This window comes from Heloderma suspectum, chromosome 2, assembly GCF_057233095.1.
Source record: "Heloderma suspectum isolate Gila_16-S chromosome 2, 16-S_ref, whole genome shotgun sequence".
Lineage (NCBI taxonomy): Eukaryota > Metazoa > Chordata > Lepidosauria > Squamata > Helodermatidae > Heloderma > Heloderma suspectum.
This window is the reverse complement of record NC_139459.1, coordinates 287686204-287713325: the sequence shown is the minus strand read 5'-3', so window position 1 is coordinate 287713325 and position 27122 is coordinate 287686204. Positions and strand designations below refer to the sequence as shown.

General features: G+C 44.9%; 1 protein-coding gene across 1 annotated transcript in view; it reads left to right on the top strand.

Moving 5' to 3' along the window:
* Positions 1-27122, top strand: part of LOC146354786 (inter-alpha-trypsin inhibitor heavy chain H4-like) — a 40965-nt gene that overhangs the window by 5974 nt on the left and 7869 nt on the right. The window contains 9 exon segments of the mRNA XM_084829820.1: positions 279-395; positions 4930-5083; positions 5086-5097; positions 7717-7842; positions 11142-11323; positions 11460-11642; positions 14183-14316; positions 25106-25251; positions 27078-27110. Of these exon segments, the coding sequence (XP_084685946.1) occupies positions 279-395; positions 4930-5083; positions 5086-5097; positions 7717-7842; positions 11142-11323; positions 11460-11642; positions 14183-14316; positions 25106-25251; positions 27078-27110 (1087 nt within the window).

Below are 27122 nucleotides of genomic sequence, written 5' to 3'. Positions count from 1 at the left end.
TATCAGCTTGTCTTTTACTCATTTTTATGGGAACTAAGGAAATCCCTACAGTAATTTCACCACATATAACTGCAAAGAGAAAGGACCTATAATCATTAGATGAGCAGGAAATGTCTATTTCATGTTATATGTTTTATTAAGGTAAATTCATTTTCTGGAATGTAATGAGAACTGTAACTTCACAATGTACCCTAGCTAATGTAAGCTCCATTATTTTATTCATAGTTGCATTTAATTATATTCATGCAGCACATTAATACCACCTTTGTTTGTTTCAGATTGTGAATGGGTATTTTGTCCATTATTTTGCACCCAGTCAAATGCCAGCATTTCCCAAAAACATCATCTTTGTGATAGATAAAAGTGGATCTATGTCTGGAAAGAAAATTGAGCAGGTAACTTGTCTCAGAATAGAACATTTTCTGGAGTTCTCTCATGGTGTTTCTGTCATGCTAAGCTATGTGCATGCCCAATTCTAATGGCAGCAACTATGTAGTGTCTCTTCTTAAGGAATCATAGTGAAGTTTAATTTCTTCTGATGGGTTTGGTATTCCCCAGCTGGTCCCAGCCTCCTCCATCTTTGAAACTTGAGAATCAGGAAAGAACTGTGAGGGTCTTTTCCTCTTGGAGTCTGCTTCCGTCACAATAACCTGCCCTTCTACATTTCAAATCCACTTTCTTTAGGATCTCCAGTGTGGCGCCCGTGGCCACCATAATGCCCACGGACATCTCCCTTGGCACCCACCAGACTCTCCGCCCATCCTGGTTGTTTTTTCTAGACTTTGAAAAATATTTAAAAAAACACCTGGGAGGGTATGCTGCAAAGCAACCAGCAGCCTCCAGTACCATCTTTACTTTCAAGAATGCTTCTGGGCTCTACATGGTTGGTGGCGACAGCCCAGCACTTCATTCTGAAGCATACCCAGCAGCCACCCACAAAAATGGTAACAGTGAGCTGCGTGGGTAGAGTGAGGGAACCATCCTGGAGGTCTGGGTGCGGTTGTCTGTTTTGGTGTGTGTGTGTGTGTGTGTGTGTGTGACAGCATCACCAATTTGCCTTTTGTTGTGCTTTGCAGGAATAAATACATCATTTGTCATTTGAGATTCAGACCCCATCTCTGCCTTGTACTCAGTTTCTTGGCCAAGTTACTTGGGTCCAAAAGGGTGATTTTGTGTTTTGGAGCTCAGACCACACCTCTGCCTTGTGCTTATGTAGCCCTGTACAACGCAGCCCCTGGCAAGTAGCTCAACACTTTTTGACCCTGTGTAGGGAAATTCTACTGAGAAAAGGCAACAGGGATTGTGAAGGGGGGTTCTGAGGAGAGAAAAGGAGACAGAAATCATGAAGGAAAGTTCTGAGGAAACTGAAGAGACAGACAGAGACAGAAAACGAGAGGCCCTGAGGAGCCTGAGACACAACCAGGAAGGAGTGCAGCAGCAACAGCATTTTATCGCTCCTCCACTAACGAGTCAGCAGATGCTTGACAACCAACGGTCAACCAACTGAGGCCTACAGTTACTTCTGAGTCCTGAACTGTACAGCTAGAGATAGGTTTTAAGAAATTGTGGACCATATAAATATTGGACTCCCTTCCCTCCATTCTATGGTCTACACACTATTAAACCCTTCCCTCTACCCCCTTCCCCCGTTCTTGTTAAATAAATCCTCATTCTTCTTCTATATCGCTCATTGCTCCCACCCCCACCTGAGTAATAAGGTACAATAAAAGCTTCACTGAGTAGTGGAGTATCATGAGTAATGGAAATAAGCAAAGGGACTCAGGATCTAGTAAGGGAACAGGAAGTACTGGGACAGGAAGTCTGTGGGAGGGCTGCTCATTTACCCATGTTTGCCTAAAGCAGACTGGTTGAGCATGCATATAACAGAATAAAGGCCCATCTAAAGCCTCCAAGTGATTGATACTAATGAAATGTGGTGGTAGTGTTTATTTAAAAAAATCTCCAGAGGGATTTTTAGAACAAGAAGACATAGCACATGCACTGAAACCTCCAGGAGGCCCGGATTTTGCGGACAAGAGCCTCGCCCAAGAAAGGGCCCACTGGAAGCAGGAGTTTGAGCCTCATATGGACCTCATCATGCCTGAAGAAGAAAGACGGAAAGTGAAACTTTTATTGTACCTTATTGGAGAGCAGGGAAGAAAGATATGTGCTAGCCTAAAGCTCAGCACTACCTCAACGTTGTCAGCTCTGCTAGCAGCTTTACAGGCCTACTCTTCTCCAAAGTGCAATGAGACAGTAGAGAAATATAAATGCTTTACAAGAAATCACCAGGAAGGATAAGGATTAGACTGCTATGTCAAAGTGCTGCGAACTTTAGCAAGCACATGTAATTCTGGAGAGCTAGAAGATTCTCTGATCAGGGGCAGAATTGTGTGTGGTGTACTGGATCACCAGTTGCAAGAACACTTGCAAGAGAGTGATCTTACCTCAGGCAAGCTGCCATTAGTGAGAGACACCCTGCAGACTTTCTGCCCAAGCATTTTCTGTCCCCTTATTCTGAGAACATCTCTACACCAGCCTAAAATCCAGCATTTAAAACAGGGCTTTCTGCTTCTGTTTTAAATGCAGAATCACAACGGACTCCCTTTGCATGTGCTTCCTTTCCCTCTCCCCTTTCCCCCTCCTTCTCCCCCTTATCTGAGTCTTCCATATGTTTCATTGGTCTAGCTCCTCTTCTTACGGCTTTTCCTTTTTCATGGAGGGAACGCAAGCGGAACACAAGCGGCATATTTTGACATCTCATTATCTCCGATCTATTTCAAAATGGAATGAAGGTCATTTAGGGCAGGAGACGCCCTGGAGGTTCACGACATCATCTAAAGGGCCCACAAACTTCTGTGAGCGAGCAATCTCAATAGCAGGATAAAAGCTATGTGTGAAGGAGCCCTGAGTCTCTCCACCTAGTTCCATTACTCATGATACACCTCTTTTCAGGGAATAAGGGGTCCTGATGGGCTGGAGGTATACTGCATGTTAATTTTGAGGTAAGGTTCTTTCTCCATCATCCACTACTGTATGAACCCAGATCCCATAGTTTTCCACTACCCAAAAGGGTTACTGGTTGGGAAAGTGAGGCTAAATTTAGGACCTTGGGCAAGTTACTTTTTTTTAAGCTTCACCAGTTTGCCTTCTTGGAAACTGGTGTTTATGAGTAGCCATGCTCACCATGGCAGCCATTTTGTGAGAGCCGCCACTACACTCTCAAAATTGAAAATATGCCAACCAGCCCAAAAAGGTTTGGGACTCCTGCACTTTCTATACATCATAGCTTTTGAGTAAATGGAAAGCAGTATTGTAGAATGCTTACTGCCCAGGATACACACACTCATTTGTTCTTTCTCGCTCTGGTACAACTGGGATTTGTCGCAGTTCAAGCAGTCTTCAAGGCAAAGCTAAGTAAACTCCCGGGAAAAAAGAGATTGGGTCTATGTGAATGCAAAGACTGAAGGTGTATTGCTGGCATTGCTGCAACCCTGGAATTGCCTTTGAGGAAAAAACAGGTCAGGTGGCAAGAGTAGGTGAAGCAGTGGACTACTTGGAATGACGCATTGCTACACTTGACTAAATTTACTTGAGTAGAAGAGAAACAGCACAGCACTTAAATCCTAGTACATGCACTGTCTTCTTGAATGAAACCACATACTGTATCAGTAAATTTCAGTGCTTACTTTCCTCCTGTCAAATCATCTTGAAATTTAAGGAGGAAAGCATCCCTTGTGATTATTTTACATATTATAGTGGATATTTCAAGAGAGATTTCTCTTCACTCTTCCCTCCGTGGTGGGAGCAAACAAAGTAGGAAGGCTTGTATCAACTACACATTCCCATTTTGTTGGAACTGAGAAGCTATGGGGTTCATCAGACGGGAACAGAAATCCTCAACAATACCGGGGCTTTTTCCATCCTTTACACAGTTGTTTCTGTCGCGTTATATTCTGTTCCTTACCTTTTCACGGGGTGCTATTTTTTCCACAAAAAGCCATTACACACATTGAGGGCATTGCAAAATTTCCTCCCTAGTTCCTGCCCCTTTCCCTCCCCTGGCAGATTACTGGTGGTTTGGTTGTGATTGACAGCAACCTCCACCAAACTGCCCGAACCCTGCCCCTACAGGCACCGATTTCCCTGCTAACTGCTGGCATGCTGGCCATTCTGTGTTGTGGAGTAAGCAGCCGAAGTCAGGAGCAAAAGTCAGTGCATTGCATTTAGTCAGACTCACAGCATGGCGGCAAGCCGGCAGGTCAGTATACCAACATGCCCACCTCCCTGACATCACTGCCATCTTCATCATGACCACTCCTCAACATCCCCAAACAAACCAGGTTTCTCGCGCTAAGGAAGAAGTACATGGGCAGGCCATCGTGCTCCTGTTGCACAGGCAGAAAAAATACTGCATTTTTTCCATTTGGGGTTAACATGAGATAGGCAGGGGGAAATGACGGGAAAATCACTGGAGGATTACAATGTTGTGTAACGGACCCTCAAACTTCCATGAGTGACCAATCATGAATGTGCGATAAATTGCAGGTGTACAGTGTAAATGGCAGGTGTTTACATTTATTATATGTAAAATAAATTGCAGGTAACCATGGGTAATGGCTTCGGAACAAGCCAGGATATTAAACCCATTAAGTTTCATATTTTCCTGATTGGACAAAACAGGAAACTATAGTTATGAAAGATTTCCTGGTTTATTTCCCAGCTCGTATGAAGGGAGGTACAAAGGGGGTATGTGCACTTCCAAAAGACTCATTCTTGTCCCGGTTTATTAAGCTGACATATTATTGTTCAAACCCTGCCAGATACACTGAAGAAATCTTTATTTGAATACACATCTAATTTTAGGCCTCAGATCCTGACCATGACTATGTGCCTGAGAATCACGTGCTGTCTTACTCATTTTTACAGACAAAAGAGGCCCTGCAAAAGATTTTGGAAGATCTTAATCCTGAAGACCATTTTAATTTAGTTGTCTTTAATGGAGATATTGCTGAATGGCATTCATCTTTGTTGCGAGCCACAGAGGAGAATGTGGAACTGGCTAAACAATATGTTCAGACCATTTTGCACAAGGAGGTAAATTTGTTGACTAAGTAGGCTCGTCAAGCTTTTCAGCAGAGTTTTAATCAGAAATGCTCATGGCAGATTCATTTTTGAAATGTACTTGGTGCAGTAATCCTATATCACATTTCAGCCCTTTATTTCAGTTTTTCATTCAACTGCTTGATGTATTTTTTCTGGTCAGAAATATGATCGCATTCCTCCTTTATTCCTTTTTCTTACTTGATGTTTTCTCCATTCAGTTTTAGATTTTGCTATTAACTATTAAGGGTGCAATCCTATGAATGTTTAGACAGAAAAAAGTCCTACAACTCCCAGCATTCCCCAGCCAGCATTGCACCCAAAGTGTATATATTCACTCCTGCATATCTTTAACCTTTAAGCCTTGGATTTCTACTTGTATTTACATGCATTTTCCTTTGCCACACCCTATGCTTGGAGTGTATTCCCTCTGTCATCTGATTTATTAGATCCTTTAAGAACATAAGACGTAAGAACGTAAGAAGAGCCTTGGTGGATCAGACCAAAGGTCCATCTAGTCCCACATTCTGTTTACACAGTGGTCAACCAGCCAGCTGCCGGTGGGAAACCCACAAGTACGACATGAGTGCAACAGCACCCTCCCACTCGTGTTTCCCAGCAACTGTGTACATAGACATAATGCCTCTGATCATGGAGATAACATATAGCTATCAGGTCTAGTCACTGTTGATAGCCTTACCCTCCATGAATTTTTCCAAACCCCTTTTATGCACTGTGTGAAGAAACTAGGGATGGCAGAGAATTCCGCCATGGATCTCGGTGAGGCCGAATGCCAGTGCATTCGGCCCCCCGAAATCTGTGGCGGAACGGCCTGCCACCCCCCCCCCCCGCGGATCCCCCCCAGGACGAGATTTACCTGGGGCGGATCTTCCGGGCGGCGGCGGCTCCGGCGGTGGCTTCAGCAGCGGCGGCAGCTGGTCTTCCGACCGGCTGCCGCCGCCGCCATTTGCAGTCTTGTTAAAAAAAAAAAAAATGACGTGATAGGCCACGTAAAGATTTATGTAGCCTATCATGGCTGCGTTTAAAAAAAACCCAACCACCGTGTACGTAGCCGCCGCCGCCATTTGCCTTCCTTATTTTTGGCCGTCTTAGTCTACGTAAATATTTACGTAGACTAAGACGGCCAAAAATAAGGAATGCAAATGGCGGCAGCCGTAGCCGCTGCCATTTGCGTACGCGCGTTATTGTTTATTTTAAGCTAGACGTGATAGGCTACGTAAGTCTTTACGTAGCCTATCACGGCTGACTACAGGGACGCAAACGGCGGCGGCTATGGCCGCCGCCATTTGCATCCCTGCTAGCCAGCGGCCGGATGTCCAGCTGCTGGCCGAGCCGGCCGGTGGCTCCGCGGAATCCCTGCGGAGCGGAGCCGGCTGGCCAGGATTCCAGGGGGAGGGACGGAGCGCCTCCCCCACCCCCCGCGGAACCCGGCGGAGCCAGATAAGGGGACTTTCGTACATCCCTAGAAGAAACTCACTGGATGACTTTGGGTGGTTACTGATTGTGCTGCGCAGCATCTAACTGGGTCTGTGCAGCAAGTGAAAGGAACAAACCAGATATTCAGACTTAGATGGGTTATTAAATGGCTACAACTTTATTGAATTTTGCTCCAATAGGATTGGCGGAGGCATGGGATGTGGATCCTGTCTTCAGACAGCTCGCATACTGTCTGATTCCCCTTCCTGGCCCGCCTGCCAGGACCGTTGATGGTGGATGGCAGGGTCAGGAGCGCACCACAGCACAGACCGCTAGCGTGAACCCCTTTTCTGCCACTCTGGATATGGTAGGCTCGCAGCCACCGAGCTAGCCTGGCCTTAATGCCACATCCCCAAGATCCCTTAAGGGGATCTGCACTGAGAGAAAGCAGGGAGCCCAAGCCCTTTCCCCCTCCCAAATTGATCCAGCTCAATGCCTATCACGCCCTCATAGGTGTGACATAAACCAAACTAGACCACTCAACTGTACATGATCCCTTAACCACATTGCTCAACTTATTTACATGGAAAATAATATTGCAATGAGGAAGGCGAAAACCCTCCCCTACCTTGGCTGATGGGGGAGCAGGTAAAATTCCTTCCCAGCCCTGATAACTAGCAACCAACTTCTGTCCACTGCAAGATCTGTTGCTACCAGGTGTGGGTCGGGGGAAGTCAGCAACAGCAATGGCCATGCAGCTCCTGAGGCCCCCGCCCCTCTTTCTAAGGGCCTTGGTTGGACCAGAGTGAAGCCTGCCTGGGAAAGCTCTCACTCTAGTCCCCCTCTTCTGGCCCTGCTGCCGCTGAGCCAATTGGGGCTCCGATTGGCTCCAACAACATCCTGCTGCATGGTGCCATTGTTGCCGTGCTGGCACCAGCTCCCTCGAGCCTCCCTCTTCCATCCACCACAGGAACATGTGCGCCCACAAACTGCAGCTCACTGGTAAGCAGGGGAACTCGGCCTCTCAGCCTAACCTACCCTAGAAGGTTGTTGTGAACATAAAATGGAGAGGGGGAGAACCATGTAAGCTGCCTTGGGTTCCTTGCAAGAGGAAAAATATAAAAATATAAATGTAATAATAAATAAATCATGCTCATGTTTTCTTTCCTGTTACAGCAACAGATATCAATGGGGCTCTTATGACTGCAATAAATTCACTGGATAAAGCCACCTCTGCTGAGTTATTGCCAGATAAAAGTGTTTCAATTATCATTTTGCTGACCGATGGTCAGCCGACTAATGGTAAGTTAGAACAGCAAAGCAACTTCGTTTGCTGCTGTTTTCATTTATATTTTATTAATTTTAAAACATACTTATCAACAATACCATTACTTTAATTAAACATATGCGTGTTTTTTCTTCCCCAACCTCTCCCCACTACTTCCTTTCAACAATTTGCAATTTCAAACCTTCCTTAAGTTTATTCTGATTAAACTTCATATATTTTCCCCAAACTTCTTACACATTCAACCACCATTCCTATATCTATGCACCTGACAAACAGAAGATCAAACTTGTATGTTACTCCAACAACTAGCAGACTCTGAGTTAGCCTTAAGAAAGATTTTAGGTTGTTAGCTCTACCCCCCACAGTGACTGAGTCCTACTCCCTTAAGGGGGCCTTGCTTGCTCTAGAAGCCTTTAACTGGGACAACACAGAGGCCATTGCAGTGTGATGGTGGCTTTGGTGATACAACTTGCTCCAGATGCAGGAGGGGCCAGCCCCATAGGCTTTTCTAGGGAAGAGGGGTCTGAGGAGATAGAGACCTCAAAATGTGCTTCTGAAACCCATCCTTTTCCTGGGGCCTGTTTCCACGAGTGATTTACTCTGAACTGGCTGCGTATGGAGGTCCGTAGGGACACATGACGTTGTGGCCATCCAGCAGCCACCCTGGAGCTTATCAGGGAAAACTGGACTTCCTGAGGCAGCTTAAGGTCTGGTTCTTTTCCATAAGTCGGGTTCTCCCCTGTATAGTTGCTGTGTGCCCCAACCCTCGCATTGACCTCAGAGACCTGCCCAGGGGTGTGCCTTTCACCTTAACCCCGGTCAAGGGGTGTTTCCTGTGTGTTTCCCATCCCTGCACAAACCAATTAGTGTCTATTCAGAAGTAACCCCATTGTGGTCAATGGGGCTTCCCCCTTGAAAAAAGATCCTGCAGGTTAAAATGGGGGTTGGTTTCAGTCTTTGTGTTTACTGCTCTCTTTCCCACAACAAACCCACTAGTGTCTCCTCAGAAGTAACTCCCATTGTGCTGAATGAGGCTTGCCCTCTGCCCACAGCAGTACTTACAGAGATCCCCCTCAACTGAAATGGCACAGTTTAAAGCCCAATTTCCTAAGTGCGGTTAAGCACGATCTCGAGGCTCCGATTTTCCATTGTTTGCCTTATTGCCTTAGGAAGTAACTAACTCACAGCTTCATTATAGAGATCCTGCGCAGTATCGGTTTGGTTAGAAAGGGGGCTGGTTTCCCATCCCTGTGTTCTCTCCTCCCCCTTTCCCAGCACAAACATATGTGTATCTATTCAGAAGTAACACCGGTTGTGTTCAATGAGGCTTGGTGCTCATTGGGAGGCTTGTCTTACAAATACACACAAGGGGAAGTAACTACTTCGCACCTTCCTTATGGAGCTGGGGGGGGGGGAGCCTCCCTTACTGGTTGAGCAGCCCCTGCCACTCAGATGATGTTCACTCCAAATCTCCACCCCCCTGAAGTAAGTTATGTGAAGCCACTTAGAATGGTATGATGTACACCCTTGTGGAGCCCTGCCTGGACCAAAGTGATCCTACAAAAATGCGAGTGAGCCACTCCTCCCTTTTCCTTCTGTTGTCGTGGAAACAGGGCCCAGGTCTGAGATATATCGGAGGCCTCTTCCCTTGTAGAGGGGGTCTTGGATCCTCGGATCCTGATACCCCCACTACTTGGTTTTCCATATTTCTTTTTCAACTGATATCCAGCAATTGTAACTAGTGAACATGCTCAGTCCTCATTGGAAGGTGTTCTTCCCTCAGGATTTATTATTAGCAGTATTAGTATTATTCCAATCCTAGGATTTCCCCAAGCATGCTGATACCCCCTACTTGTTTCTCAGTAGCCCAGTTTTGGCCTCATTTCTGTCAGCATTCACCACCTGAATTCACTATTAAAGGGATTGTTATGACTTTGAGATAGGATTCTAAAGGCAACAGTACAGAAGGAACTGAATGATTTCCTAGGGACAATGATAAGGAAGAGCCAGGGGTGATATTTGGGAGAGTATAATAGCTAGGGAGAGTGAGGCCGTGGGGATTGATGGACTTTGCATGGCATGGTGTAAGTGTAGGCCAGGGGTGTTGAACCTCAGCTCCGTGGACCAAATCAGGCCCTCCAGCACCCCCCAAATGGCCACATCCCCTTCCCCATGTTCTTGCCCCCCCCCCCCTGACCCCTGATGGTTTGGCAGTTTCCTGTCTTTTGTGTAGTTTGCTTTCCCATTCCAAAAGATGGAAATGCCTCTCCTAAGGCTTAGTTACTGGCAAAAAGAGCTTTACGCTACAATAGGCTGGTATTCTTGGTATTTGGCATTTTGACCCCATCCCCGTTAGCCTTCATCCTTGCCTACCCCGGGAATATGGCCCCCAAGTGTGTCTCCCCCAAGAAATTGAATTTGGCCCTTTGGCTGAAGGCAGTGGCGCACTCTCATCCCACAGTTCTGTGATGCACAATTGCTCTGGGGAAGCAGAGATGTTTTACCTCTTTCTTTCTTTTTTTCCACACTCCTAAAGTGAAGGAAGTTGACCAACCAGCAATCATTTTGCAGATCCAAACAGTAAAGCTGCGTTTTGGTAGACCTTCATCCTACAACGTCGTAAACGTGAGAGCAGAGCAGGAATAACAAAGCTCTTTTTCCTCTTAAAGCAGTCACCCCAACCTGGTGCCCTTCTGCTGCTTTGGATTTCACCTCCCATCAGCCCCAGCTAGCATGGCCAATGTCCAGAAATGCTGGGAATTGTTGTCTAAAACATCTGGAGGGCACCAGGTTGGGCAAGGCATTCTAAACCCACCCATGAGCATGCCAGGTCCCCCCCCCACACACACACACACATGCACACACACTCATACGCATACTCATATATATATATGACCCTCCATGTGCTGCTCTAGATCTCCTCCCAACTCACCGAATTGTGCCAAGCTGCAGTGGTGAGCTGCCATATGATAAAAGACAATATCGCTGACCATGATCCAGCCCTGGCTCCACTTTGTGGTGCTGCAGTTTCTGAATCACAAATGGGAAATCTAAAATATAACATGTTTATCTCAGTATATAAGAAATACGTGTTATATTTTAACACAAATGGCTCATATGCTTTGCCTCTGAAAGTATTTCATTTTAACTTGAAAGCTCAGTAAGGCTTAAGTGTTTGTAATCTCATTATTTTGCATACTGTCCAACCTTCTGCCTGTTTCTTCCAATATGAAGCATATTTAGGCACTAACCACACTTACACACACGGCTCTGGGCCATGTTCTAAATATACATTTTTATGTATGTCTGACAGGTGTTACCAATGTCAATGCAATTCAAGCAAACATAAAGCAGGCTAATAAAGGAAAATACTTCCTCTACTGCCTTGGTTTTGGCTTTGACGTCAGCTACTCATTTCTGGAGAAGATGGCCTTAGACAATGGGGAAATTGCTCAGCGTATATACGAGGACTCGGATGCAGCCCTGCAGCTCCAGGTGGGGGGGGGGGCAATAATAAAAGCACATCAACTCATCTCTCAATAATATATCCAGGTATGCTGATATCTGTCTACAGCTACGTGTAGAAATGTATTTCATCCTACAGTTACCTCTTCTATCTGTCTCATTCAAGGGCTTTTATCATGAGGTCGCTACTCCCATCCTGAAGGAAATTGAAATGAAGTATCCAGACAATGCAGCATTAGAAATCACTCAGAATAATTTCAAGTTGCTCTTTGATGGCTCTGAACTAGTAGTAGCAGGAAAACTTGGAAATGAAATTGACATTTTCCCTGTGGAAATTAAAGCTCAAACAGTGAGTCCTTAATAAATTATGGCTTCTTTTGCTTCTCTGAGAATTGTTTTTGAAAATTTGAGATTTTTTAAATTAGATTAAAATAGAATGAATAATGATTTGTTTGTTTGTTAAGACCATCTAAAAACTCTTATCATCACACAAAGGGCCCACAGAGCGCTAAAAACAGTTTACAAATAATAAAACAGTAAATAACATATACAGCATATTAAAACAGAAGAACATATAGACTAAAACATAAAACAGAACCACTATCATGCTGTAATAAGAACAACCAACACAGAACGGGAAGGCCCACAGCTCAGTGGTACAGCACCCACTTTGCATTCAGAAGGTCCCAGGTTCAATCCCCGGCATCTCCAGGTAGTGCTGGAAAAAACCCTTCCTGAAACCCTGGAGAGCTGCTGTCAGTCAGTGCTGACAATACTGGGCTAGATGGACCAGTTTGTAAGAATGGGTAGGTTTGGGTAAATAAAAAGGCCTTAACTTAGTGCCAAAAGGACAGCGAAGTCTGTACCTGGCAAACCTCTCTGGTTCCAAAGATGGGGTGCCACCACGGAAAAGACCCCTATCCTAGATCACTACCCACCTTCCTCCAAAGGCAGGGAAACCTGAAGAAGGACCTTGGAGGAAGATCTTTATATCCAGGCAGGTTTATGTGGTCTTACATGGTGGGGAAAGTTGATTGCTCCCTTCAAAATGTAGGTTTTGTTGTTTTTTTTAAATCCCCCATTACTACCTTGATAAACTATACATTTGGTGAGTTTCCTATATTCTGTGTAAGACGCTTAGAATTTGGGTTTGTTATGCTTCACTCTGTATTGTCATACTGAGTAAGAAACCATATTTGATATATACTTGAATACATAAGTCTCTTACAGTATAGGAGAATCTTATAGGAAATGTCTGAAGCCTCTAAAAGGTATCTCTGAGAAATGTTGCTGCAACAATTGACAGAAGTGATCAAAACACAGTAACCCTATTCAGGCATTCTGAAAGCACTTAAAGTAAATGCAAGAGGAGAGGGAGTGCACTAGTCCCGCCTCTTCCTCACACGTTCCTGTCACCCTCTACTTCTGGAGGGTGACTTTCTGAAGAGGAGAACCTCATGTATCCATGGAAGCTCTCCACATGATTGAGAACCCTCCTCTTCAGAAAGTTGCCCTCCACTAGTAGAGGGCAATGGAAACACACAAGGAGGGGACCAGGCTAACTCCTCCCTGTCCTCACGTGTTTACCTTAACTAGTTTCAGAACACCTGAATAGGACTTGTAGCCACGGTAAAAGAAGTTCTTTCTATTTTTAGAGCGCATTTACGGGATTATTTGACTCAGGTTGCCAGCAGCAGTTTCAGCTTCCCATCCGTTCTAACAATTGACTGTAGCAAGTCTAGCCCTTTAAAGTCGTGTTAGTCAGATTTTAGCTGAATCAGCTGCACTGGTGGAAGTGGAATTCCCGGCCCCCTCCTTGCTACAGCAACCCCTCCAGCCCCCTGAAAGTACTACACAGAGGGTCAGGAGATCCTGATGAATGGAGTCAGCTGCAGCATGGGGGATCCCCCAAAATTGGGCAGATGGACCTTCTGCAAGCAGAGCTGTCCTCTTGAAGAAGGTCCCTTCCTTTTGAGGAAGGCAGATCCTGGATCCAACCACATTTGTATTATTTCAGTTGTGAAACTCTCAACTGGCATTCCACATTTGAAATTCATTTAAATCATTGCCTCATTATTGTCTGAAGGCCGATTCCATTTCGGAGAAACTCTTGGGGTCCGCATTCCAGTGCTGGGTGGGGTTGAAGGCAAAAGGGGCAGGACCCCAACTACTAAACACACCAGCATGCTTTCGCTTGAAGCTCTTTCTGCCAATAACTAAGCCTTAGGAGAGGTATTCCAAGCTTTTAGAATGGGGGAAATACCTGGAAGGCCAGACTGGGACCCCAGGCAGACCGGATATGGCCCCTGAGCCTGAGGTTCTGCAACCCTGCTAAAACTGGGCAGCACCCAACTGTGTTATTCCATTAGCACAAGTGACACTGTGCTAGCAGAAACTAGGTTCTGAACTATGCCCAAGAGGAGGGGAATCCAACTAAAGTTACATTTGCCCAAGCGTGGTGCACACTGGAAAGATTCAGCAGTGCTCCGTGATCGCTATTTGAGTTTTTGGAATGACGCCATTAGATACTGTCTACTGTTTTTCAAAATAATAAGAAGGAAAGGTTGCCATAGTGACCAGCTTCAGCCCTGTTGGGCTCTGGCATGATCATGGAGGCTAGATCTACACTGGTGCTTTTTAGCAGTATTGAAGTGCACCGATAACCGCTGGGGCACATTATGCATTTATACTGCTTTTCTAGTGTTATTTCTTGCTTTTAATTCTGTATTATCCAAACTACTGCAACCGATGTCATCATGTCTGCTACGAGGCATAAATGCTCAAGGGAGATATAGTGTATAAAGAACATAGAAGTATATGAAAGAATATGAGTTGCTTATATTCAGATTGGGTATTACGTTGAATAACACACTTTTGTGCTCTTTTTAGCATTCTAGCGACCTGATCCTTAACGCAGATGTAATGGGAAAGGAGCAAGTATTTCAGGATCAGAAATACATTTTTGGAAATTTCATCGAGAGATTATGGGCCTACTTAACAATTCAACAGCTATTAGAAAAATCGTAAGCTAATAATATGTAAAGAGTAAGACTTTGGTTAGTAATTTGAGAGACAATGTGGATCACCTATAAATCTAGTGTTATAGCTGATCCAAACATGTAGAGAAGGCATATGGTACAGTCCTCTCATATGTCAACAGTCTCTTAGAATGTAGATACAGGATTACTTGTTTGAAATATCACTTCAGAATCTCCCTGCACATGTAAAGGCTAGTCTTCTCACTAATGTGTTAGCTTACCATGCGAAGAGGGAGGTCAAGGTTGCCAACAGACCAGAAAATTGTAAACCTGGCTAGTTTGGAGGCCTCTGACTTCTCTGTTCCCAGTTTTCCTGCCACAGACTGTTTTTCTAATCTGTCCCTTTACTTATTTTTTAAACAAAATATGCATATGTGCCTTCTGTACATATACATACTAAAGATGGGCAAGACCCAGCTGCAGATGTCTGTGTTCAAATGGGAAACATTCCAGTTGCTGCCAGCCCAATTATCCTTACTGCCCATGCTGGCTGGCCCCCTGCCTGAGCCTCTAACTTCCAGCCCTAGGCACTCAGCTATTGTCACTGATCTGCTCTGCATTTGTACTAAGTTCTCTGAAAAAGATTCATGTGATTTGTAGTGTCTGGCTTGGCTCACTTCCTTGAGTTATTTGGATTTCTCTGCCATGGGTTCACTTATTGTCCTTTGGACTAGGACTCTCCACATCAGTGTTTCCCTTCTATAAAATGGGTGAATGTTTACTAAATGCTTAATTGCATCATAATGTGCTGCATTATATATTTTTTCTTTCATGTGTGATTTGATGTGTACTTTGCAGCTGGTCTCACCCCTGTTTAACTTACACACCTTTAGTTTTTACTTTGCAGTTGGAGTCTCGATGATGTTAGTTGAATGGCACTGCCTTGCTATCATATGCGTGATGGTTGCTGGGGGCTTGTAGGAAACAGGGAGAGAAGGCACATTACCACAGCAAAACAAGAGAAAATATTCTCAAAGGGTGGTTTTGTTTGAACAGGATGGTTTCAGAAATTTTCTTTCAGGGGCTAATAAATCTTAATAGCATAGGTCTGGATATTGGCTCCTTGACTCTGAGGGCATTTCATAGAATCATAGAATAGTAGGGTTGGAAGGGGCCTACAAGGCCATCAAGTCCAACCCCCTGCTCAATGCAGGAAACCAAGTCACAGCATCCCTGACAGATGGCTGTCCAGCCTCGTCTTGAACGCCTCCAGTGTGGGAGAGCTCACAACCTCCCTAGAGAATTGGTTCCATTGTCGTGTTGCTCTTACAGTCAGGAAGTATTTCCTGATGTTCAGCCGGAATCTGTCTTCCTGTAACTTGAGCCCATTATTCCGTGTCCTGCACTCTGGGATGATCGAGAAGAGATCCTGGCCTTCCTCTCTGTGACAACCTTGCAAGTACTTGAAGAGTGCTATCATATCTCCCCTCAGTCTTCTCTTCTCAAGGCTAAACATGCCCAGTTCTTTCAGTCTCTCCTCATAGGGCTTTGTTTCCAGTCCCCTGATCATCTTTGTTGTCCTCCTCTGAACCCTCTCCACTTTGTCTGCATCCTTCTTAAAGTGTGGTTCCCAGAACTGGACACAGTACTCCAGGTGAGGCCTAACCAGTACTGAGTAGAGGGGAACTAGTACTTCCTGGGATTTGGAAACTGTGCTTCTATTAATGCAGCCCAAAATAGCATTGGCCTTTTTTGCAGCCACATCACATTGTTGGCTCATATTCAGCTTGTGATCTACAACAATTCCAAGATCCTTCTCGCTTGTAGTGTTGTTGAGCCACGTATCCCCCATCTTGTAACTGTGCCTTTGGTTTCTTTTTCCTAGGTGCAGAACTTGGCATTTATCCCTATTAAATGTCATTCTGTTGTTTTCTGCCCAGTGCTCCAGTGTATCAAGATCACTTTGAATTTTGTTTCTGTCTTCCAAAGTATTAGCTACCCCGCCCAGTTTTGTGTCATCTGCAAATTTGATCAGCATTCCCTGCACCTCCTCCTCCAATTCATTAATAAAAATGTTGAAGAGCACTGGGCCCAGGACTGAGCCCTGCGGTACCCCGCTCGTTACCTCTCCCCAGTTTGAGAAGATCCCATTGATAAGCGCTCTTTGAGTCCGATTCTGTAGCCAACTGTGGATCCACCGGATCGTTGTTTCATCTAGCCCACTTTGAGCTAGTTTGCTCATCAGGAGATCATGGGGCACTTTGTCGAAAGCTTTGCTGAAATCGAGGTATATTATGTCCACAGCATTCCCACGGTCCACAAGGGAGGTTACTTGATCAAAAAATGAGATCAGATACATCTGGAAGGATTTGTTCTTGTCTTGACAAATCCATGTTGGCTTCGAGTCATCACTGCATTGTTTTCAAGGTGCTTACAGATGGATTGCTTTATCATCTGCTCCAGAATTTCCCCAGGGATTGATGTCAGACTGACTGGTCTGTAGTTCCCAGGTTCCTCCTTTTTACCCTTTTTGAAGATAGGGACAACATTAGCCCTCCTCTAGTCATCTGGCACTTCACCCATCCTCCATTATTTCTCAAAGAGAATAGACAGCGGTTCTGAGAGTTCTTCTGCCAGTTCCTTTATTACTCTAGGATGCAGTTCATCTGGCCCTGGAGATTTGAACTCATTCCAAGTAATTAGGTGTTCCTTGACCATATGCCTATCAATCTCAAGCTGCAACCCTGCCCCTTCAGCCTGTACTTCGCCTTTGCCAGGAGGGTCATAGACCCTCTTTTGGGAGAAGACTGAGCCAAAGTAGGAATTGAGCACCTCTGCCTTTTCCTTGTCATCTGTTACCATTTTGCCATCCTTATTTAATAGCTGAACAACCATTTCTTTCCTCTACCTTTTACTATGCACGTAGCTGAAGAAAGCCTTTTTGTTGTTTTTAGCATCCTTCACTAACCTCAGCTCGTTCTCAGCTTTAGCCTTCCTGACGCCATCCCTGCAATTCTGTGCTACCTGCCTGTACTCTTCCTTTGTTGCTTGGCCTTCATTCCACTTCCTATATGTGTCCTTTTTTGTTTTCAGGATCATCTAAGCTTTTTTTGAAGCCACATTGGCTTCTTCTCTTGTCTTCCACCTTTTCTTCTTGTTGGAATTGTTTGTAACTGTGCCTTAAGAATTTCCTTTTTTAAAAGCTCCCACCCATCTTGGACTCCTTTTCTCGTTAGAGTCGCTTGCCAGGGGACCTTACTGATCATTGTTCTGAGTTTATTAAAATCAGCTTTCCTAAAATCCAGGGTACGCTTTTGACTACACTCGGCTTTTGCTTCCCTTAGAACCAAGAATTGAAGTACAACATGATCGCTTTCTCCCAGAGTTCCTGTAACTGCTACTTTATCCACTAAGTCATCTCTGTTGGTTAGGATCAAGTCAAGGAGAGCCGATCCTCTGGTTCCTTCCTCTAGTTTCTGTAGGAGGAAGTTATCTGCCACACAAGTCAGGAATTTCCCGGAGGGACCATGTTTTGCAGAATTTGTCTCCCAACAAATATTGGGGAAATTGAAGTCCCCCATTGCTACTACATCATAATTCCTTAAAACATTGGGTATTTGCTTTTCAAAAGTTTCATCCTCGTCTTCTCCTTGATTGGGTGGCCGGTAGTAGACTCTGACCACCAGGTTCCTTTTATTCTTTGCTCCATTTATTTTGATCCAGATGCTCTCAATGGGGCTACCAAGCTCAACCTCCTGTATTTCTGTGCAGAGATATGTATTTTTCAGTGCAACCCCACCTCCCTTTCTGTTCCTCCTGTTCTTTTTGAACAAGTTATATCCTTCAATTGCTGTATTCCAGTCATGAGAGTCATTCCACCAAGTCTCAGTTATACCTATCAAGTCATAATTTCCCTCGTGTATTAAGAGTTCAAGTTCATTCTATTTGTTTCCCATTGTTGTTGTTCAGTCGTTAAGTCGTGTCTGACTCTTCGTGACCCCATGGACCATAGCATGCCAGGCCTTCCTGTCCTCCGCTCTCTCCCGGAGTGTGCTCAAGTTCATATTCATTGCATCGGTGATGCTATCTAGCCATCTCATCCTCTGCCGTCCCCTTCTCCTTTTGCCTTCAATCTTTCCCAGCATCAGGGCTTTTCCAGTGAGTTTTCTCTTCGCATTAGGTTGCCAAAATTTGAGCTTCAGCTTCATTATCTGTCCTTCCAATGAGCAGTCAGGGTTGATTTCCTTTAGGATTGACTGATTTGACCTCCTTGCAGTCCAGGGGACTCGTAAGAGTCTTCTCCAGCACACAGTTCGAATTGTTTCCCATACTCTGGGCATTAGTATATAGACATTGAAAACCATGTGCTTCATAGTCTGGCTTTCTTCCTACATGTGTCTGAAGACTATTATTGGGCGCTATTAGAGCTGTTCTCTCTGTTGCAGTGCATGAGCCTACGTCCATTGTTACCCCCAACTTTACATCTCCCTTCCCCATAGGATTCAGTCTAAAGCCCTCCTGATGAAGTTCTTCATGCTGCGGCCAAACACATTCTTCCCATCCTTTGTGAAGTGCAACCCATCCCTTGCCAACAGCCCATCTTCCAGGAAGTATAGCCCGTGGTCCTAGAATACAAATCTCTCTCGTAGGCGCCGCCTTCGTAGCCAGTCATTCATCCGGCGTATTTTTCATTCCCTTTCTATCTCTCTTCTAACTACTGGAAGGATGGATGAGAAAATTGTCTGGGCCCCAAAGTTCTTGATTTTCCTCTCCAAAGCTTCAAAGTCTGCTGTGATTTCTTCGTAGCTCCACTTGGCGGTATCACTTGTTCCCACATGGATGAGAAGAAAGGGATACCTGTCAGTGGACTTTATGAGTGCAGGCAACCTTTCAGTCTTGTCTCTAATCCATCCTCCCAGGAGACAACATACCTGGCGAGTCCACAGGTCTTCGCAACATACTTGGGCCTCGATCCCATGCAGCAAGGAGTCTCCCACTACTACCACTCTTTTCTTCTTTTTGTTGTAGGCCTGGGTTTCATCGCCTCTGTTTGACTGACCTTCAGCCTCTTGCTCACTCTCATGTAGGTTCCCCTGTGATTCTTCCTCTGCAGGCTGTCCTCCAGTCTCACCCTCAAGTACCTGGAATCGGTTCCACAGCTCCACTGCTTCCACTGGTGCAGAGTTGCATCTAGTTCTTCTGTCAGCCTTTTTTCCAAGGAGTATCCTCTACTCCATTTTCCTTCCCCTCAGTATTTCCCACTTCTGCCTCAGCTTGCTGTTGCTCTTCAAGCTTCTGGTCTTCACTTTGCTGCTGTAGTTCCCCCATTCTGTCCAAGAACTCTTCATGTTCTCTTATTCCCCAGAGGGTTGACAGTCACCGCTCCAGTCCACTTACTTTTTCTTCCAGCAGCATGATCAACTTGCACTTGTTGCAAGTGTAGGCCATGTTGTTCTCAGGCAAGAAAACAAACATGGCACACACCTTGCAGGTCACCACCACTGGAGAGTCTTGTCCTTCCATAGCCTCTTTTCCCTTTTTGTGTCTAGCTTTGTGATTGTTCTAGACTAGCCTGTGCCCGCTCCTCTACTCAGTAGAGGTTAAAAGCAGAGTCCCACTGGTGTGGAATTGTGTGTTACTGTTGCAGAAGTCAGAGTCAGAGAGACCATGGAGTGAAGGAAAAAGAGTTTTTCTTTAACGCGCGGGCTTAAGGCTGGAATCACTTCCAAAGAGCCAAAAGCCCCGAGGCACATTAACACATTGCTTTTATAGACATTATGACACATATGAAACAGCTCCTCCTCTCCCTCCCGTGTGGGGTTGCAGTCCTCAACATTTCTTCTCTTAGCACCATTGTTTATAATACAAGAAATGGGTTATAGGGTAGCCATGATAAGCAGAGAACAGCAGAGAACATGATATACAACTCTATGCTGACCTTAGCCTTTGTTGACAAGAGATTCCTGCGTCTCGTCAGCTTACAAACATATATTTCAGAGAGCAAGAGCTCAGCAAGAACATGAAGCATGAGACTGCATGAGGCTACTTAGTCTGACCCCCGATATGGCTGCTACATTACAAGACAAATAAATGGGGGGGGGAAGTTTGTTAAAAAAGAAAAAAATGTTAGGGGCCTCCCCCTTGACCTCCCCTGCCAAACTCCCCTGGCCAACTCCTGTTTGCTCCCCCTGTTTGCTCGCTCTGGTCGCTCGCTCTCTGGGAGCTTGCTTGCTTCTGTAGTCCCTGGACCAGCTGGAGCAGCTTGCTCTGCTCTGCTCTGCTCTGCTCTGCTCAGCTGGGAGGCGGGAAACAGACTGAAGCTTCCTGCCCACTCAGCTGCTGGGAGTATTCAGGCCACACACACCCAATCCAATTGGAGCTCCCAGAAGCACCTGGTAAGCTCACAGCCACTCAGAAGATAAAGGGCAGCCCCCTGGGCTTCTTGCAGCCCACTTACCTCTTAGCCTCTGTCTCCTTTGTCTCTTCCACCACTGCAACTCCCCTGGCCAACTCCTGTTTGCTCGCCATGTTCACTCGCTCTGGTCGCTCGCTCTCTGGGAGCTTGCTTGCTTCTGTAGTCCCTAGACCAGCTGGAGCAGCTTGCTCTGCTCTGCTTCCTGCCCACTCAGCTGGAAGTTGAGTGGGCATTTCTACACGAGGCTTTTATTGTGCATATATGATTGGCCACTCACAGAAGTTTGCAGGTCCTTTACACAACGTCGTCAACCTCCAGGGTGTCTCTCATGCTTTCTGACCTTTATCCTGTTTTTTTAAGGATCAGAGATAATGTGGCTATAAAAGTTAACCCACTTTAATGGCTGCATGCAATTGCGCAGTTCTGCTATACCTCAGCACCATCTAGTGGCTGTATAATGAAACATATAGAACTTGCAAACAAAGGAAGTCCCTGGAAAAAAGACCATGTCAGCTCATGTAAAGGAACTAATCTTAATCCTGCAAAGAATCTGGAAGCAGAAACCCTGGTAAGTTGCGGGATAAAAAGCCTGGTGTGGAAAAGCCCTGAGTCAACAGCCAGACCTATGCTATGAAGGTTCATTAGCCCCTGAAGAAGAAAAAAACTTTCTGAAATGTGTTGGGCTCAAATAAAATCAGGCATCCTTTGATATTTTCTCTCTCTCTTGTTTTTGTGGTGACTTGTAAGGACATTCAATAGTTGGATGTAAGATGAATGGGGCAGGGTTCTATCCATTCACTGCTTCACCACTTTGGATTGCACCACCGCTACCCAGTTGCTGGACTTCATCTTTGGGCACATGGCCTCTGTCCCTGGGCCCTGACCAGATGCTAGAATTTTGTTTTTCATAAGTTGGTTGCCTCTCTGCCTGCTTTGATTGGCTTTTTACAAATATTACTTGTGGTTGTGGACCATTTACTCCAATGCAGTGATATCAGCCTCTACAGTGTGTTATGTAGCAGGAGGAGGTTATGTTAGTATGTTCATACTGGCAATGTTAAGCTCCTGTTCATATGGAGGTGAGGAAGGAAACACGAATGACAACACTTTTCCTTTTCCACATACAAAGTAGGACTCTGGAATTTCAGCCACAATAAGATTTATGAGACCCATTTTACACATAATGGGTTGGACAAGACTTAGTCATACTTACAGTGTAGATCCATTGAAATTAATGGGGCATAAGTTAGTCTCCTCCAAGTATAACTAAGTCTGTGTTGAACCCAACAAAGGAAATACAAAAGAAGCAGGAAGGGGTGTCAGATGAGGATCAGTTTAACAAGGATCAGTTTCAGAGACTCACAGAAAAGATTATTTTTTCATATTCAAATTCAAATCATTAATATATGAGGAAGACTGAAAAGAAAACTCCCTTTAAAACCATTTTTGGCATAGATGAAACGTCATCTGAAAGCATGAGTTGTGTCTGTGCTACAGCCTGTGGGCAGTCTGTAATAGAATTCAGTTGTCTTTCTTGCAGCTCTTTCCCCTCCATTGCCTTGGCTGCAGGGAAGAAAAGTTAGAAATTTTACAAAAAATGTATTTTGTTGTTTATTTGTTCAGTCGCTTCCGACTCTTCGTGACTTCATGGACCAGCCTGTCGGCCATCGCCACCCCCAGCTCCCCCAAGGTCGAGTCCATCACCTCCAGAATATCATCCATCCATCTTGCCCTTGGTCGGCCCCTCTTCATTTTGCCTTCCACTTTCCCTAGCATCAGCATCTTCTCCAGGGTATCCTGTCTTCTCATTATGTGGCCAAAGTCTGTCACTGCCTCCACATTTTCTCCCTCTATTTGCCAGTTATCAGTCAAGCTGGTTGCCATAATCTTGGTTTTTTCGAGGTTTAACTGCAACCCAGCTTTTGCACTTTCTTCTTTCACCTTCGTCATAAGGTTCCTCAGCTCCTCCTCGCTTTCAGCCATCAAAGTGGTATCATCTGCATATCTGAGATTGTTAATGTTTCCCCCAGCGATTTTAACTCCAGCCTTGGATTCGTCAACCCCAGCATGTCACATGATGTGTTCTGCGTACAGGTTGAATAGGTAGGGTGAGAGTATACAACCCTGCCGTACTCCTTTCCTAATCTTAAACCAGTCCATTGTTCCGTGGTCTGTTCTTACTGTTGCTACTTGGTCGTTATACAGATTCCTCAGGAGGCAGACAAGATGATTTGGTATCCCCATACCACCAAGAACTTGCCACAATTTGTCATGATCCACACAGTCAAAGGCTTTCCAATAGTCAATAAAACAAATAGATGTTTTTCTGAATTCAAGCACTGCTTGGATACAATCACTTTGTTATTAATTAGCCACTTTATTATTAATTATGAAGGCTACTCCATTTCTTCTGTGGTCCTCTTGTCCAGTAGTAGATCTGGTGGTCATCTGATGTGAAGTGGCCCATTCCAGTCCATCTCAGTTCACTGACACCCAAAATGTCTATATTTAATCTTGATGTCTCCCCAATAACCACATCCAATTTGCCCTGGCTCATAGATCTTACATTCCAGGTTCCTATGGTGTATTGATCTTTAGAACGTTGGATTCGTCGTTCACCACCAGCACCATCGGCCACTAGCCGTCCTTTCGGCTTTGAGCTAGCTGCATCATCACATCTGGGGCTAGTTGAACTTATCCTCTGTTCCTCCCCAGTAGTATTTTGACCATCTTCCGACCTGGGACTCCCATCTTCCGATGGTATATCGACATATCTCTGGTTGTACTGATCCATTTAGTTTTCATGTGGGTTGCCGTTTCCTTCCCCAGGGATCGTATTTAGTCTCACCTCTCTGCCATGACCTTCCCGTCTTGGGTGTCCCTTCATGGTTTAGCTCATGGCATCATTGAGGTGCTCAAGCTCCAGCACCACAACAAGGTAACGATCTCCTTTGCTGGAGTTGATATATATTAAGACTAAGCAATTTCAGGGCTGAAATATAGGATGCAACCAACTCCTTCTATCACTTTCTTCACAAATTGGGTCAAGTCATTCTACATTCTGTAAAATGTAGAATTATAGAAATATAAGAAATGAAATGAAATGAATGAAAGTTCTACATTCTTTGGGCTTCCCTAGCCATCTTTTTAGAAGCTTCTGAAGTCTCCTTCGCTCATTATATATATGCACGCACGCACACATGCACACACGCACACTTTCCCAGTACATATGGTATGTAGTACGTACAACTAAGGACCCTGGCTGATCTCATTCTTTGGAGGATTATGCAAATATTATACACAAAGAACATGCCTATGCAGGGCTGGCTCAAGACGTTTTGCTGCCTGAGGCGAAGGACAAGATGCCCCCCTTTCCTATTCTGTGTACAAAAGCTGACTAGACTGGCAGATGAATCAGTCTTTAGCACTAATGATGGGACAATGTTCTCCACTGAACTTGAAGAAAGCAGGCTAACTTAGGGGACGCAGAGTAGGATGCAAAGCACACAGTTCTCTCCTTGAACACCTTGCTGCTAACTTCCAGCATCTGCTGCCTGAGGCGACTGCCTCGCCCTGCCTAATGGTAGGGCTGGCCCTGTGCCGATGTTGTTTTTTATTTGAATACATTACACCTTTACTTGTGAACTTAAAAATTAACATGAAATAGCTAAGACTCAAACCAGACAGAGACCCACTGGTTGTGTTCAGTTATCAAGGTAAACCATGAGCTTCAAGGAGGAGAAGCTTTCACTTCCATTTCAGATTAGTCACAGTTTAGCATGTCATCAGAACACTAAACTGTGTTTTATGTTAGCTGTGTCATGTTGAAACAAGCCAGCCTCATAACCCCATAGCTTTAAGGTGGTTTGTGTCAAACAAAACATAGTATTATTAGTATTAACCACAGTTTGTCGGCTTGAACAACAGGACATGCCACAATTAATAAAGAGCAGAAGCAAAAGCTCCTAAACTCTACCTCGTGGCTGCACCAGATAAGGAGAGTGGAGGAGGGCCATGCAACCCTGGGGAGAGGGTAGGCTAACTCACATCTTGCTAGACCATATTTTATCATGACTTCCAAACGCAGCCATTGTGTTCTGCTTTTAGTTCTTAAAAGCATGCTAGGTTCCCCACGCACGCCCCCCATGCAAGGGCACTGCTGCCTCCACCATCTCATTGTATCAGAACTATATTTTAAGGTTGGACACACCTCATATTTTACTAAAAAGAGAAACAAAGAGCTTGCCGTCCTGAAGATCCATTGTATCAGCAGTATCCTGTTTTACAATCTCTCTCAATGAGAGGGAGTGAAATCTCCTAGTACAAATTCTGGAGTTCTGAAGCATGTTATTCCCTCCATTTTGTTCCTTTGAATCATGCGTCAAAATCAACAGTGCTGATTTTGCCTCTGCATTTCAGTGTTTCAGCTGAACGAGAACAGCGGAAAAACCTGGATGCCCAAGCTTTGAACCTCTCCTTGAAGTTTAGCTTTGTTACGCCCATTACTTCCATGGTGGTCATCAAACCTGATGCTGAAGATGTGGCAAACAAACCTACAGAGGAAGGTAAATCAGCACAAAATGTTTCAGTGTCAAATAGAAGCAATACATTATGATATAGCACATCCCCTTAGCTTCTGAATCTCGTTCAGGTGATAATGCTAGAAGAATGAGTTGAGGACTCTGTGTGTGTGTGTGTGTGTGTGTGTGTAATGCAAAATCATCATCATCATCACCATCATCATCATCAAAGTGCATTTTATAATTGCATGAGAAGAAATGAAGTCAGTAACACTGGGAGGCAGACTCATTATTATTGGGCTAGTTTGAAGAGTTCAGCAACAGAACTTGGTTAAACACAACATGGTCTTTTCTGATTCCTTCTGATTCATTTTATAGTTTATCTAATCCAAGAGCCTAATCCAAGAGTTTCACAATATAACTTAGTTAAACGCAAAATAGCATTTGATACATCTCGTTGGAATGATGTGATGAAAGAATAACCTGAACTCAGAATTAAATAGAATATATATTTTTCAATACATGCAACATGGCTGCTAGCCTTGTCTTCCCCCTTCCATTTGCTCAGAAGTGGACATACCTGATGGCAGTGGCACTGTAATGGACCAGGAGCCAAGCAGCTGTTCGGTTTCCAGGCCATTACAGGTCTTCTTCCAACAGGTAAGTCCATGAGTGGGCATGTGAGGGGGTGGCTGTGCCACTACCAGGAGGCCCAAGCAGAGGCTGGCACTGGTGGGGGAGGGGGTGTCCCAGGTGAGGCATCAGTCGCAGAGGACCCTGCCAGGGCACATGGACCCTGGAAATGCTCCTTTATGCTGGGAGCTTACACTGGATCTGCAAGTGGAAAACTCACTAGTAAAGACTCAATAAATGAAATAGGGGTGGTTGAAGACACATTGTTAATTCCATGCCTTTGAAGGCCAAGGGCAGTATCCAACAGTGTCATTCTGCAAACTGTGCAGCTGCCCATTATGTTTGCATAACTGGTTGTGCAAGCAGTTGTGCAACCGATTACACAGGCAGAATGCAGAACAGGTTGCACAATGGGTTGCACGAGCACAATGCACAATCGCTTGCACGACCGCACTTGCACAAACATAACTTTAGTTGGATTCTTCTCTTGCACACAGTTCCTACTAATGCAACATCATTTGCGCTAACGGAATGCACAACTGGATACCACCCCAAGACAGGTCTGTGAGCTAGGGTGGCAGGGGAAAGGGGTACTGGGCCCTTTGAGCACTCAAAGGAGTGTTGCCTGTGTGAGCTTGGGGTGAGCAAAAGGATCGAGGCCCTTTCATGATGGATGGAGGCATGCTTGTGTATCCCTGTGGGGAAATAGCCTTGTCGCTGAGGGGCGATCTCTGCTGCGTGAGATGTCTGTACACATCCTACTGTGCACATGCTGTCCAGCACTGGAGAGAGGAAGTGCACAGGTGCACAGGGACAAAGTCATTGTTAATGACAAGGCCACAAAATGATGGGGCATTGCTACAAAAATAGGGGTTGTCACCATTAAAGTGGCCTACTTGAGAGGAAGATGCCACACACTACTAGTAAGTAAGCAAGATGGCAGAGGCTTACTCATGGTGTCTCAGTAGGGCACTGGTTTTCATTCTTTTCCCTCCTGCTATCATGGCTACTGCTACTGCTGGCGTGTCCTCATGGCTCACGTGGTTGACCATAGGTTTCAACAAACATTTCACTCACGTCTCTAGAGAAAGAAAAAGAAAGAAAGAAAGAAAGAAAGAAAGAAAGAAAGAAAGAAAGAAGCTGCAGATTTTGCAGCCTAGTTTCCATTTTTCCTGGAATCATTTGACTGGTTCTATGGTGTTAATTCTTTTCTTGCCTTTTTTTTTTTTTTTGTCCAGATAATGAGAATTTCCAAGGACATAGATTTCAAGGTAAGTAATCTA